Source organism: Pyrgilauda ruficollis, unplaced genomic scaffold, assembly GCF_017590135.1.
Source record: "Pyrgilauda ruficollis isolate IOZ18807 unplaced genomic scaffold, ASM1759013v1 scaffold64, whole genome shotgun sequence".
NCBI classification, from domain to species: Eukaryota; Metazoa; Chordata; class Aves; order Passeriformes; family Passeridae; genus Pyrgilauda; species Pyrgilauda ruficollis.
In genome coordinates this window covers 47,870-63,896 of record NW_024528155.1, presented here as the reverse complement: position 1 = coordinate 63,896, position 16,027 = coordinate 47,870, and the positions used below count along the sequence as shown (strand labels likewise).

The 16,027-nt window shown below is 36.4% G+C and overlaps 1 protein-coding gene across 8 annotated transcripts in view; it reads right to left on the bottom strand.

Annotated features, from left to right (window-relative positions):
- DMXL1 (Dmx like 1) overlaps positions 1-16,027 on the bottom strand; it is a 75,826-nt gene that overhangs the window by 37,868 nt on the left and 21,931 nt on the right. For 6 of the 8 annotated variants that reach the window (XM_041484198.1, XM_041484199.1, XM_041484201.1 and 3 more), the window contains 12 exons: positions 15,809-15,995; positions 14,149-14,317; positions 10,088-10,300; positions 9,095-9,348; positions 8,320-9,004; positions 7,674-7,795; positions 7,051-7,140; positions 6,640-6,742; positions 4,777-4,893; positions 3,307-3,531; positions 1,017-2,708; positions 368-478 (listed from right to left, as the gene is read on the bottom strand). In XM_041484198.1, the coding sequence (XP_041340132.1) occupies positions 368-478; positions 1,017-2,708; positions 3,307-3,531; positions 4,777-4,893; positions 6,640-6,742; positions 7,051-7,140; positions 7,674-7,795; positions 8,320-9,004; positions 9,095-9,348; positions 10,088-10,300; positions 14,149-14,317; positions 15,809-15,995 (3,968 nt within the window). Of the gene's footprint in view, positions 1-367; positions 479-1,016; positions 2,709-3,306; positions 3,532-4,776; positions 4,894-6,639; positions 6,743-7,050; positions 7,141-7,673; positions 7,796-8,319; positions 9,005-9,094; positions 9,349-10,087; positions 10,317-14,148; positions 14,318-14,590; positions 14,615-15,808; positions 15,996-16,027 lie in introns of those variants that run through there. The other 2 variants (XM_041484203.1, XM_041484205.1) reach the window with 2 other exon arrangements.

Here is a 16,027-nt window from a genome sequence, read left to right as displayed (position 1 = left end):
TTTCCAAATATGTACCAAACGCCTACATAAACAGGTACAATTGTCTACTACATTATTCCTGTAGAAGGTTATTGGAACAAAATGGTAGTAGAATTTCGTTTGGAGAATTTGGGGTATTTAATGTGGGGAAACAGAAATTCTCCTCCACCAACTAAAAACTTGTTTGAAAAAAATCAGTTCCGAGACCTTTACCACAACCAAAACAAGACATTTTCTGCTCTAGCACTCATTCATGCTGGACAATATTTTCTTGAAAAACCCCAATGAATTAAATTACTTGTTCTGCAGAGGCACATCAACAGCACACCATTCACAGGTGCAGCTACATGACTAAAACTCAACTCATCTAAGAAAACACATCAGTTACCTTGGTGAAGCAGCTGGGCTCGATGCACAGGAGGAAGCGCAGTTGTCAGAAAGGTGTGACGCCGGACAGCCAATAAAAATTTTAAACCACACTCATCAAGAGTTTCTCCACCTGGAAATAAATATTTTTACACACATTTTACAGCAATTAATCCAAGTAAGTATTGTGGGTCTTAATAGAAGGAATATAATTTTGTGACTACTAATACTTTGAATTCGTAAATGATAGCTTAGTCCATAATTCTTCCCTTCAAAAAAACAGAAAGAAGATAATTTCAAATATAAAAACTTCTGAAGTTATTTGTTCTGTTTAATGCAAGAGACAGAAAAAGTGTTATATATTAAAAAAACCAAACCAAATTCTTTCTCAATTTCTCTACACAGTACAACAAGTATTTATCATTCCTTCTCTTCAAAAGTGAATTAAAAATAATTATAGTATGTGCACTCCTGGATTCACAGTGGCATTACCAGGTGGCAAAAGAAAATTTTAATTTTGTCAAAGCAATAGGTCTCAAAACGATTATACTATGAAATGAAGGTGCATCATCATCATCTCACAAGCTACAGAAATATTCCGAAATAGGAAAAAAATCCCTGAAAAGGCTGTGAAGCTCAGTAGTACATTTAACTTGGAAGAGACAGCTTACCCTGACTTCTGTCCCTGCTTTCTCCAATGTCAGTACTGGTAGTAGCAATTGTATCTGCCAAGGCCATCAATGACATTTGCTCCATCCTAGTCAGACCTGGCAAGCTTGAATGAAGCAAGTGACGAGAAAGAACTTGAGCATGTTCTGGTCCAAAGTAAGTTGGGCTGTATTGAGAAAGATCAATGACTTTTGAACTGTCTTCATCTGCTTCAAATGTGACAAGGTCATCTGTACTTAAAACAGTATTTTGGAAGAGATGTTCATAACTGTCACTGGGCATATCCTTTTTATTCTGACTATTCTGATTATTGGACTTCTCTGAACAGGAATAAGATGAATCATCATCCGCAGCAAGCAGAGCATACAGAGGCAATGGTGGAACAGAGTCTATTTCTATATAGTCTGTAGTCTCTGTTTTGCTGAACATTTTGGGATCTCTTGCAGTACTTCCACTAGCACTGATAGTCAGAGATCTGAGCCTCCTGTCATGATTAGGCTCAGACTCATTTACAGCAACAACTTCTCCAGCAATGCACTTCACCAAGTGGGACAGAATGGCTTTTGCTCTGCGCACTTTACCAAGATCCATGAGTTCCAACAGTTGATATGGATGGTACTGAGGTAAAGTTGGAGATAATGTATGAGCTGCTTCAAACAGACCAGAATCTTCTATTTCCATAGACAGATCAGAGGCAGATCTTTTCCCACTAAGTTTCTGTGCAAGGCTGGTCATAGATCTGGTCAAAGTTCTCTTTGGTGGGTGCAGACCTGAGGCAGCTGACTGACTTTGTTTCATTAAGCTAGTTAGGCACGGCATACTTCCACTGTAGGAATCTGTACTAACTAGCTCCTGCTTAGAAGGAGATTGCCACTGGGAATAAACATGCATTTCACAATCCATTCCAACTACCAGAATGCCATCACGCACCCAAGACAAGGATACAGGAAAAGGAGGTGACCCCTCCACAGAGGAAACCAAGTCAACACAACGGAGTAAAACAAACCCAGAAAGGGTTGCAGCCTTAGGACTGCCACTGTGGGAGATTGCTACAATCTCATTACCATTTTGTTCTTGCCTCTTCCCAGACATCTGACCAAACATATAAAGTTTTGATCCAATTCCCACTGTCAGAATATGTGAACCATCTTCCCTAGACATCCAATCCAAGTGTACCAAGTGCTTAGTGTTGGGTGTAGTACTCCCACCATGAGACAGAGAAGTATCTTGTTGGTTATCTGCCACTAAATCGCTATCAACATTAACACCAGAGTCCAACATGGTGCCTAGCTCATCTAAATTAAGTGTCTGTTCTAAAATCCAAGAAGAACCCCCTGTAGATTCACACTCAAAAATACTAACGTGCATCACAAAATCTTGAGAAAGATGGCCATTTCTAGATGCTGCCTGCTTGTACGCTACTGCTAATCTGTTTGTGTGTGCACAGCTGACATCAGTTGGCCTCCCTGGAACATTAATAGCACTACTACTAGGAAGTCCATCCTCAATCAGTAATGGCCATTCTTCCCATACATATTTAATGTCACTGTCTGTGCTATATTGTGGCATGGAAGAAGCTGATGATTCAGTGACAACCCTGCATCTCCAGAATCGAACTTTTCCATCAGAGCAAGAAGTAGCCAGCAGATAAGGTGCACGACAAACAGGATATATGGAAGAAGAACTGAGATGTCCTAAAATGAAAAAAAATACACTCTTACTGGAGAACATACTAAAAAGCAAAATTAGCAACATTTTCATTCAGCCACCATTCTATTACTCCAAGTTAAAAAAAGTATCACTGCTTCCTCACAAAGAGGCCATGCACAGGGCCTCACAAAGACAATACATCAAAAATACCATGCAACTGTTTTACCCTTTGATTGCATTGTGCCCTAAAGAGGAGTCAAATAATATTATTTAAACATGAATATTAATATATATTCTGTCAAACAAATATTTCTTCACTGAAAAATCTAAAACTGTATTTTAGAAAGACTGCTGAGGAAAACCTTAACATTTAAGTACAGATCATACAAAAAATGTTATAAATGACTGCATAACAGAATTTGTGTTTCAATTATTCTACTAAGTAAGAGCTTTATTTTAGTGTTAGTTCCAGGATTGAGATATTAAGTGACAGGAAGTATATTTTAGCAAACCTTTTGGATTCACCTACACATACTCAATTCTAACAAATCCAAAACTCGCTATTACTTTGTTTCTATTTTAAAACCAAAGTCAGAAAGGCAGTGATTCCCTATTAAAGTATTTTTTAAAAAGACGACAAACCTGCTGATGGCTTTACACTTATTATTTCTACTCCTTCTGGCATACTCAACTCTTGACTATACACCATTTTGGAAGACAGAGTAAGCCAGCTGGTGCTCTGAAGGTTTGCTCTACAGGCCTGATACTTTTGAGTGAAAGGCGATTGGATCTTCTCTGGATCCGGTGAAGAATATGATTCTTCCGCTTGTGTTGTTTCTTCAGATGGATTTGAACCTATCTTTTCATCTAAAAAAGGGTATGCATTGTTAACTTTAAAAGATCAATGATTTATTTTAATGTAAGAAGTTATTTTATTCACTTTAATAGTTCCAGAACAGACAGAAAAACCTGACTTAAAATTTTACATTCATTCTAATGAAATGTGTTCTTATATTCAGATTTAAAGAGAAACACCAGGACATCTCACATTAAATACTTCGGAGATTCTAGAGCTTTTGAGAGATTATAAAACAATCAAAGCATGACTAAATAGACTAAATAGACTAAAAAACTGAAAAGAAATATGTACGTCGTTATCCACTAAAAATAAGGTTTCAGTAAGCATAGAATACCTGCAGCTAGGGAAAATTAAATTAAGACCTTCATGTCTTACCTTACAAACTGGTGAAAGTTATTTTTGAGAAAAGTTTTAATAACAGCTGTATTTTATTCCTTAAAACATAGGCTCTCAGAGAATGTGATATGAATGCTTCCCTTTTTTAATAAAACTCAAGACCTGAAGTATAAAACTGCTGAAAATGGAACACGAAAATTTCCAACAGATTTGCTGCAGAGCTTTCTCAGTAATTTCTTCATCACATAAGTACATCAGAAAATTCAGATCTTTTTTATTCTCATTAACTTATAAACTAATTGCAGTAACACCTTTTCTCTTATTAGAAAGCAACAATAAGAAATGCTAATTTAGTTTAAATGACAGAAACATGGATTATAACTGATTCCTCTGGGAAATAGTATCAGATTTATGTTTCTTAAAATCTTTGAATGTCAACAAAAAACTACCGAAGTGTATCTTACCCTTCTTTAAAACCTAAGACTTTTAGAGATAGTTTGGTAATTTGAAAGAGAACCAGCAGATTACAGAACATCAAAATTATTTAGGATTGTAATGGCATCACTGATGCTTAGGTGCTTCAGACTACGGTCCTATTTAAAATGTATGCATCAACTCCAAAATTGCGAACTAAAACTTCCAAAAAGCAAAACATCTTAACTGTTAGACAGTATTAAAGCCAGTTAAGCATATCTGGCCTTAGAATGCACAAAAAATACTGAATTCAAGACTCAGGCTGAACTGAAGAGTTTCAGCAATCAGAAGATGAGGTAATCAAGAAAGAATGGTTGTGATAAATCGTGTAATCAAATGTAGAATCTTTTCAAAAAGATGAAACATTTTAGATTGCACCAAACAGCAGATACTCACTAGACAGAGGCTTTTTAAAAAAGAAAACTGCAAGAAAGAAGGCTTACCTATTGAGACAGGAACTGCCTTCAAATGTAAATGCCACATATGCAGTAATGAATGGTTTTGTGTATATTCTATCACTATTAAGTAGAATTTTTCAGAGAATCCATTCTGCTGGTTTCCTGGTGAAATTGAGAACAGGAAGATCTTAGGGACTATTCACCTGAAAGCAAAACTAAATTTTGCTGGCTAGCAAATAATCAGATTAAGCCAACATGAACTAATACTGAAATGCAATGGTCTAACTGTATCTAACTCTTACATTAGCCTTCTCAGTACCACAACCAACAAACACTACAATTACAGGTACACTCATGTGAGAACTGCCAGTGTTTTCTTTCTGAGATGACAACACATTTGCCTGACTTCGCTATGTTTAAAGTTAAATCCCAGAATGTATTATCAGTACAGTATAGCCTAGAAGAAAGAAAGAGATACAATGCTTCTTCCTTAGAATTTACTTGCCCTAGTTTTACACAAAAAGAAGATATAAGTTGTACTATCAATAGGTGCCCATTTCTGGAGAGTTCACCCAGGTATTTGCTTCCCTTCATATAAAAGTCAACCCATTAGGACCAAGAAGGAATAGTTAATTTAGGGACTCTTTTCTGCTGACCCTTTACGTGTGTGTGTATACATAAAACATTACCAAGAATAAGCTGTATTTGCCCTGTGCTTTTAACATAGAAAAACATAAGTGATTTTGTTCTTTTTAAAATATGAGGTAACTACCTTCATGCATTATTAAACAGGAAATAAGAAAGTACTAGAAAATAACTTCAAATTAGAATGCATGCAAATGATACAGTTCTAATTTAACAGTTTTTCAAAGGTTCCATTTAGCCCCATTCCATACATGGACGGCATGCAGCAATCTATTGCAGATTTTCAGAACACATACAGATGTATACAGTTGCCTAAGATCAAATATTTCCCTACTTGTTCTAAAATTATTTCTGTGTATCATACTCAGGATGGAAACGTACAATTATGCTGTAGAGTACCACTTTTTATGATCTCTATTTTATTTCTTATTTTCAACATCTCAATTACATTTTTTTTAACTCCAATGAGGGCTAGGATTATCTCCACTACTCCAAATCTCTTCCTCAGGCAAAAACAGCCAGTTCCAAGCCCAAATAATCACTACGTATATCCAGTTCATTTAATATTTCCCTAGGTTCCTTTGACACTTTTCCACAATTCTGCTTCCTTTCATTCAGGACTCCCATCTAGTACTGCAGATAACCTGGTATCACAAACTTTACTCTGACCCCTTTTTCCCCGCACAACATTTCATTGGAACAGAACAACGGGATGCCTATATATACAAATAACCGAGGCACTCCACCAAGGAAAACAAATAATTTTTTCCAGAGCAGTTCAGATCTGTCCAAGGATCTAGAAAGCCACACACCACTCACAGTATTATAGTGAGGAGGAACTGTTTGGCTTGCCAATTGTTGTACCATGCACGGCCTGGAGCAATATTTTGCTGATGTAAAAGAACAGGATCCACCATGACAGGATACAGTAAGTTTTGTCTATGTCATACCCTCTAAGTACAGGCATATTTAATACCCTTTCCCCATTCATGTTAAGGGACTGCTAAACACAGGACACAAAGGGTATCTTGTGATTTAAACTTGATCTAAAATTGTGATTTACTTGATCTAAAATTTGGTTGCACACAACTCAAAGGAAGTGAAACATCCAGGAGTTTCATTCGTTTCATTCTTCTGAAGATCTCAAATTAAGGTATTTGACATTAAAATGATACAAGCCATTAAACAAGTTTTTTATATTTTCTATGGAATGAAAAATAAAACACTGTTTTCAATGGTCTATGAAAAAAAAAAATTCTTTACCAGAGTCTGACAAACTGTTCTTCTTTGAAGGCATTTCCTTCTCCTGGTTATTTAAAATAAATTCTTCTTGAAAAACATGGAATAACTGTGTTTTCCGGCCATGCTAAGGTAGTAAAAATACACAAGAAGTGAACATCCTGGTATATACTTTTCAAGATTTCTCTCCAACACAGGTTTTATATATAACAGGTAAATTAAACAGATCAACAGAAGACTCCTCATGAAAATGCACTTTCATTACTCACATTCTTTCCATTTACAGGTACTGTTGAAAAAAAGTACAAGAATATGTCAAAAACAGTCTAATTTACCCCAAATTTACCTAATGGAGAGCTGCAGGTATTGCCTCTATTATTAAGGCTTTTTAGAAAGCTAATTATGACACAAAATGAGTATAGCAGAAGATCTTACAAGCTCTGTGATGGCATCCAGTTCAATGATACATCCTGGGCGAGCTGTAGATTGTTGACTTATGATGTTAAAAACTTCACCAACATATTTCTGTTTGAAAATAATCAGGAGGGTGGTCTTGTTAACTCCTATGCATTTCTGTGGCAAAACCTGCTAGACAGGTGCAACATCACTACGCAAATGTTAACTAAAGCACAAAATATATACTAGTTGTGATTCAGTAAAGAACACAGGTAACATCCCTGCTTTGTTTAGTTTTGATGGCTGAAAGGTGACAAGAATATCTGGAAAGCCCCACATCTAGCAATTTACTGTTCTTTCCCCAAAAGCTGTACAGTTGTCTCAGCTTTTTCTCAGGATGGCAATGCACCCACACAGTTACTATTCCTTGTGGTGTAAGCACTTCACAGATATTTCCCAATCAAACCTTGGCCTGCCTCAATATGCAGAGTTTGAGATTAAATGAAATACAGTACAGCTAAAAAGCTTTACCTAATCTGTTTTTACAAACAGAATAATCTGTGAAATCCTCAATAACCAGCTTAGTCAGTCACGAGGTCTGAGCCTAGTGCAACTGAATGAAGTTGTACCATGCAAAAAACTTGAGATGGCTTTTCACTTACAGAAATTTCTGGGTTGGAGAGCTCACTGAGAAGTTTCTTGGCATCTATTACAGCTTGGTATAATCTTAAATGCTGTCCATCACTAGCCACAAAGCAGGCACTTGGAGAATTACAGTATGCACCTGAAAAGCAGAAAGAAAGTGCTCAAATATTCAAACACCATATGGCTTCATTATTAATTTTTTGACAATAGGCATTTTCGAAGTTATGACAAAAAACTATACAGCATAAAAAAAGTCCTCTTAACTTCTATTCACAAGCAACAATTACAAGGTTTAAAGCTGTGCTTAGCAGCCAAATCAAAGTACATGAAAGGAAATAAGAATTCCATTTGCAAACTAGAGCTAAATCTCCCTCAGCTTTTAAATTTTCAGCATGCTGAAGTATGCACTAGTATCTAAGAACTTTACTGCATAAGCTCCTAAAATATCAAATACATAAAATAAAGCAGCAGAACATAGAAACTTTTTACACAGGAACAAAGAATTCCCAAGTATCAACAGCTTGAAAATTTGCGAAATAAAGGACCCATGCTTAAAATTTTTTTGAGTACATTCAAGTATATCTGCATTATCTATTAAAGTGCATTATTAGGTTATATTAATTTTATTCTAGAATACTTCACAAATCAGAAAATGAAACTCACCAAGACAATAGCTGGGTATAAGTGTGGGCAGCCATGCAACATTAGAAAAAGCTGAAACATGAAGAGAATTGATCCGAGCAAGTTCAGAAACTCCACCAGAAAAGGACAAAGGCCCAACAGGATCTACTCTCCATAGAATAAGTTCACTGTAAACAGCGTTGGGATCCTGGGATGTCACATTTGCATTGCCTCTACTCTGAGGCCTTACTGGTGACTCCTGAGACTTAAAAGACTCATTTTCCTGTACGGCTTTCTCAACATCTGGTGAAATTGGAGCATTGTGATGTGAGGTTGTAAGCAGCAGTGGTAACACTGAGTGGCAAGCCAAGTCGTTAAGATGAAAACGGTGACCACAGTATCGGGATTTGTGTGAAATACTGAGTACAGTTGAAAAAGCAGATTCTTCAGCAAAACTCACTAGCCACTGGTTCAGTGACCCATCTGCATGTTTGGAAATCATCATAACATTAGGTGTGAAGATACTTAGTTTTAAGCTGTTGGTTGATTTACTGTGTCCAGAAGAGATAAGCATAGATGAAGATCGTGTAAGGCCAGGAGGCTTTTGTTTGCCTTGTTGAATAGCTAAGTCAACATTTTTGGTACAAGCATACATCACTATACTTCTGCAAAGAGAGTTTGCGTCACCTGTTGGAAATGCAACAGGAATTCTTGAGACAAATGACACCTGCAATTTTAAGAAAAAAAGACTAAATATTAGAGTTCCCATCATACTTCTCACTGAACACCAATACAAAATGCAGGAGGAATAAAGTACCTGCACCTGGCGAAACATGCCAGGCTGGTATTCATCCAGCCAGTCCACATGCCACACCAGCAGGGAGCCATCCATAGGATGTATACTGAAGAGCATGTCAGCATTTTTACTCCATTCAGAAAGGAGAACTTCAATTTCATGATCAAAAATAGCAGAAGATAAAGGAACAAGGGTTGAATATGGAGCAGCTTTCTCATCACCCAGTTCCTTCTTCTCTTGGTTTCCTTTTTGTTCATCTCCATTTTCATCAGCTTCTAGAATACACACACACACATATACATAGGTATATATATGTATATATATATATATATATATATATTATTCAAAACCAGAAGTACAGCAAGCAGTGCTATTCAGGCACTGGAGCTAATTTCAGGCCTTTTATAAGCTACCCATATGAGAACTAATTTAAAAGGATGAAGATTACAACCATAAATCCTCTAACAGAGCTCATTGTCTAACAAATCAAAATAGGTTATGCTGCACCCTAATTTGGAGCATTTTTCTTTCTCCCTATTTTATACAACGTTTTGCATGCATAAACAGAACAAAAGATAATAATATCCAGGATGAATATATGCAAATTAATTGACTGTACTATGTTATAGAATAAAGCTATTTAAATCAGCTGTACGTGAATATCTAAATTTAAAAAATTAATTCTAAAGTTGCTCCTGCTTCCTTAATATTGAAGTAACATTTTCATGTGAAGGCCTCCAGTCAAGGCTAATTAAATAATACAGTTTTCAGCATATATAACTCAAAATTTCTAGAACTATGAAAAGAGAAATCAGAACTTCCAGATACATTTTTTAAAGTTACTTAGATACTTTCAGTGTAAGAGAAAAAAATGCATTGAAATGCCACTGTAATCTGTCTGTATCCTTGCACATCAAGTTGCCAATCTCTCACTTTCCCCCGGGGGAACATTACAAATTACTTTATAAACTTAAAGCCATTTCTCTATATGACATATGTCTGTATGACTTTTACCTTCTTCTGATCTGCCATCCATTTGATTAGAATCCTCAGTATTAGTCTCAGGAGAATGATGTTCAAAACTCCTTTTAAGCTGTTGCAAAAACACTTCCATAGATAAGGTAAAATGAAGTTCTTTGTTGTTTAGCCAGTGTACAATAAAAGGTCCACTTTTTTCTTCATTTTCACCAAGACTTAGAGATGTGATAGAAGGCAGTAGAGGAATATCTACCAGAAAAAGACACTGATTGATGTTTTTGAGAAGTAAGTTAGGTCAAGAAATAATTTTAGAGAAATGGTTTTTAAGCAGAAATTCCACAACGAAAAAAATAAATCCAAGTATACTGCCACTTGTCATTCCCTGCACCAACACCATCTGCTTTGAGACTTCTTCCACACAGAGGTTCTTTGGTATGGTTACATTAGGATAACAGTAGGGTCCTGCAATGTTGATGTAATACTGTGCATCTCAATTAATTTACTTGTTTTTGCTACTACGGCTCAGTATGGACCAAATAATATAAGCATAATTTTCCAACATTTAGTCCACAATGGATGCAGCATTAGATGTACACTGTAACCAAAGATGACGGGCGTACAAATTTTGCTAGCACAAAGATGACAGGCTAGCAAAATTAGTACAGAGATCAGACAATGCCCTCTGTAACACCATCACAACACCCCAGGAGTTCTGGTTCTGATACATTCTGTTAATTCATATGGCTGTTTGATGGCATTTGGTGTTCCATGTTGCTGTGAAAAATAAAGTAGTAATCATGAAGTATGTGACAGAAGCAAGGATCAGACTGCTGCATAGTAACATAATCTAAATTAATCAAAGCTAAAAAGCAAATAGGTGATTTACTGCAATGTCCTCAAATGCATGATACAGCAACATGTTAAAATCTCAAAATGCATGTAATTCCCACCTGGAAGTCTCCATGTATAGTCTCATCTCCTTCTGCTCCCTATTTATGCAGAATTACTTAAATTCCACATCCTGGGAGACAAAATACTTTTCACCCAAAATTTGTTGTTTTATCAAAATCAGCAATAGGTTTGAATAACTAATTGTCCAATCTAGCCAAAGAAAATTGTAATTGACAGCCCACAGGTAAAAGAAAGCAGCACCATGACAACTAGCAGCTTTGTTGTGGGTAGGGGATGCAGCAGCAGAAGGGGGCAGAAGTAGCACAGTTCATTTAAGAAATACAGTCTACCTTCTTACACAGGTCAATGCCAGCCTCAAAAGTATCATTATACATCTGGAAAGTGACAGAACCTGAAGGAAAAAATTCTACTGACACCCTTTGAAAGACGAAGCTACACTAAACATGAATAAGGCAAACTAGAAAGATTACTTTTCAGATTAGATTATAAATCTACATGTTTTTTGAGTATTTAACAAAGTCACTAAAGAAATCACTTTTTTCCAATATCCATCTAAAACTACCAGCTTCTAAATGATGTTCAGCTCTGAACATTATTCTTAGTGAATTTCTATCTGCTTCATCAATCACAATCTCTCTTTCCAGAAAACTTCTAAGTCTTTGAATTCAGTAACTTTTTCTGCAATTGCCTAGAGACAGTTTTGTCCTAGCAACCACTGCTTATTCCTTTCACAGAATTCCATCCCGGCTGGACACTAAAAAAGAAAAATTATAGCATGAAAGTAGGTTGCAAGGATTTTTGTTGCATACATGTTGTATTTATTATTATATATATTCTTATATATAAGTATATATGAAAGCATTATTCTTCAAAATGTGAAGTGAATGAATGATAAAGCTGTTTTGGCTTTAGTTTTTATCAGATATTTTAAAATGCTGTAGTTACGACAAATTTTAAAGCAAGACATCACAAACTAATTTGCTTTAAATCAAATGAAAGGAAATACAATTAGATTTTTGGATTAAATTTCATTTCAAAAGGGTAAACAAAAAGGTCTATTTAAAGAATGTGGTTAGACTGAGGTACTTAAAGACTTGACTGTGAGGGAGAACACATATTTCTTCAAATATTTAAAAATATTTGAAATGTTAAAGTTACTTCAGAGGTTCTACAATAAAGAACAACCTGTTAACTTCCAATCTACTGAGTTGCAAGACCAAGTGATCCAAATGATATTAAAACAGACATTGATTGATACAGATAACATAAAAATAATTTAAGATTAGAAAAGCCAAAGGCAAGTTTTAAGTACCTAATTTTTGTCATCTTTTTCAAAATTGTTTTTATGCTCATTCTGTAAGTTTGCTGCTTGGCGTATTTATACTGCAAAGTCTATCAAAAGCAAAGTTAAAGTGTGCATAGTTGTGCTGGTTTTGGCTGGGGTAGACTTAACTTTCTTCATAGCATCTGGTACTGGGCTGTGTTTTGGATTTGTGCTGAACACAGGGTTGATAATATAGACATGTATTTGTTGTTGCTGGGCAGGACAGAGCCAAGGCCTTTTCTGGTTTTTGTACTGCTGCACTGGCCAGAACTTGGGGCTGCACTGGACACTGGGAGAACACACAGCCAGGACAGGTGACTGAAATGGACCAAAGGGATACTCCAGACCACATGACATCATGGTCAGTGCTTAAAGTGGCAGGAGGAAGGAAGAAGGGGAAAGTTTGAAGGGATGGTGTTTGTTATCCCAAGTGACCATTAGGTGTGATAGGGCCCAGCAGTCCTGGAGATGGCTGAAGATCCCCGCGGCCCACAGGAAGCACTGAAGTCATTGCTTGTGTCTCTTTAGTCATGTGTGCAGCTTTTGTTTTCCCCAGGAGGTTTCTATCCTTCTGATTCTCTCCCCAGTCCTGCAGGGAGTGAGCAAGCGACTGCCTGGGGCTTGGTTGACGGCTAACCATGGTTAATGATAACATTAGCTATTCTCTATAAAAATAAGAAATGCTTTAAAAGTAAGTTTAAAAAAATGGTCAAAGACTATGTGCTTCCTACATGAAAAGATTAGGTAGCTCACTGTGCAATCTGAAGAGGAAAAAAGATAAGAGGAGATAAACAAATCTCCAAGAAGCTTTCAAGCAACTTTCCTGGGTGACATTGGGTAATAACAAGCAATGACTGGAGACTTTTCCTGTAGAAATATGATAGCACTGATGGTACAGCACAAAACTGTAAGAAGTTTCCTTCTGATAGACTGGATGTGATTCTAGTCCTGTCTGTTAAAATATGAACCAATGAACTACCACTCAAAATGCTGAAGAATAATCAAGGAAAAAGCATTTAGAGCTTTGTTTAGCACAGCAGTGTTAATGGAAATCACTTGTTCCTTCCAATCATACCAGACTGTATAGCTAGAAACATGAACTAATCATAAATGCCCTTAGCTGAAAATTGGCCTTTCAAACAAGGTTAAGTAGGAACAGAAAAACAATACAATAAAACAGAGCTTAACTAGTTTAAGAAAAGTATTACATATTATGTTTGTTCATTAAGTCTAGACACAGAAAACCACATCAGAACCTTAATGAAAGGCCATTCCATATTGCATTTCTAGTCAGTTTTTCAATGAGCAGACATACGCTTCATTTTCAGCATACACAAAGACAATAAAGACAGAAGTACCAGCAGCTATAAGGGAGTTTCCTAAACCTCTATCAACATGTTCCAATGCAAGGCAATATCAAAGTTTATGGAATACAGGGTGAAGGCATGTTTTGTTTGGTTCAGAGACAGAAGTACATGAATGTGTGGTTATTTCAACATTTAAGTGTCAGGTGCTTAGTTTAAGAAACTCAGACATTTTTTATTTTATCACTGTGTTCCCAGTACCATACACAATTCACAGTAAATTTTAACTCCATTTACAAATACTTAGCTTTCTCCATTTTAGACACTATCAATCTCACTTAAAAGATGAAAAACATAAGACAGGATTACTGCAGTGGAAATTTAATCAAATAATTTCATTACTGTAGAAAGTTCTTTCATGCAAAAATGAAACCCACATACCAGCAATTTTGTATGATCATATAAATACTTAACAAATACATCTGCTAAGTTTCCAGAGAGAACACAAATCTAACAGCAACTGGAGTTCACTTCATAGCAAGGATTACATTTCTTACCTGTGGCTGGATTGATACTGGCAGCAATATGGTAGTGGCAAAGGGCATTTGCATGAGGAGGAATGTTCCTGTGAGCTTCGTGAGGATCTTGTTGATGCAGAGCATATCCAGTATGTGCTACAACAGCACCCGACCTCCTCCTTCCTCGTCGGAAGTGCCTCAGGTTTAACTGCACAAAGAATAAGGCATCATTTAAAATCCTTTCAAAAAGAAAAAGCAGATTTAATCTGTAAGAGGTTTTCTAGGCACTCATGAATGGTATTTTAAAGCTTAAAAGCGAATTTAAAGAATCAGTGGAGTTTCTTGCAAACTTGTGTTGAGTCTGCAGTAGAGAAAAACCAGTGCCTTTGGATTTATTTATGAAGGCCCACAAAATACCTTCATGTAGTAACTACTTCAGACTTCAGTGCACAGATGATGTTCACACACTTTTTATACTTACACGGAAAATACTCGTGTTTCATAAACACACATCATGCTTATTCAAGATTCTGAAAAAAGCAGTAAGACTGAGTAGTCTCATTTCATGAAAAACAGGATCCATACTTTGGATCTAATTAGATCAGCACTTCAACACCCCACAAAAGGCCCCAATGAGTTTTAAGGTCTTCCTTTTTTATACAAATACTTGTTTCCACGGGAAAGAATAATATTCAGTTTTTAAGACTGACTTACACAGTTCAATCCTTTTGTGCTGTAGACATCTATGTAAGCACCCAAAGGTACACAGAGTTTCACAATTTGTATTAAAGTTGGTGTTACACTCTTGGCATTCCTTTTCACTTGCTGTGCTTTCCATCTTTACACAGCATGCTCATGTCAAACAGTCTTCTCTCAATTATCACATAATTCTTGTTCCTGATTTTTAATGTTGCCTCTTATTTCCCACAAGAACATGGAAATTTCTCCAGCTTCCTTTTTCCTCCTCTCTTTGACTACTTCATTTTTTCAGGTGTGTGTTTCAGCCTGCCATATTTTTCATGTATGCTGCACTATTTTTCAGGTACAGAATGCACTATGAGCATGCTAAATACACCACTCCAGAAAGATAAAAGCACAATGCTCACATACGCTCTACATACCTTTGAAGCAGTCCATTAATGCTACACTTTCTTCCTGATTCACACTGGTTAGAAAACACTAGCTGGTAAGAATCACATTGCCTTAATGCTTATGAGAAGTCTGCTCTGAGGACTACAGCAGAAAGACTATTCTTATTCCCTCCATATTACTGGTTTTCCAGTTGCAGAAGTCAGAGAGAATATCCCACAACTTCAGAGGTTACAACTGAGCCCCTACCATACGTAAGGCAGCATCACCCCTGGGTTTCACATAACCTATATATAATATGTGCTCCATACTGCTCCTAGCCCTTTGAACTAAATACTGCAAAGCACTCTTCTTCAGTCACCAGACAAAAATAGGCAGTTGTGACTTTGGAACAGTGTGTCTTCAATGTGAGAAGCTCAGCAAAAGAGCTATCAGCTTAGCCTGCCCAAGGAAGATTTCAAGGAAATTCACTCTTTCATAGCATTTTATGTATATCTCTGGTATAAAGGATTTCAGCTTGTGATATATGTCTGAGTTACAAATTACAAACTTGTCTAAAATCACAAGTTTTTATGTGTGTTTATTCTCACTGTTCAATTTCAATTCTTACCTCCAATGCACTCTGCACTTTTTCTTTACTTGAAGTGTTTCTCTTGATGTTATTTGTGAAGTTTGCTGCTTCACTCCAATTGCTGTATCCACCATACAACAGACTGTCATTGGGTAACAAAGTCTCTGCCCAGAGACGACAAACATTATCCTTACAGCAAGTCAGGAGTACATTGCAGACAGCACCACTAATGAAAGAAAATTTAAGGAGTGAAGAAGC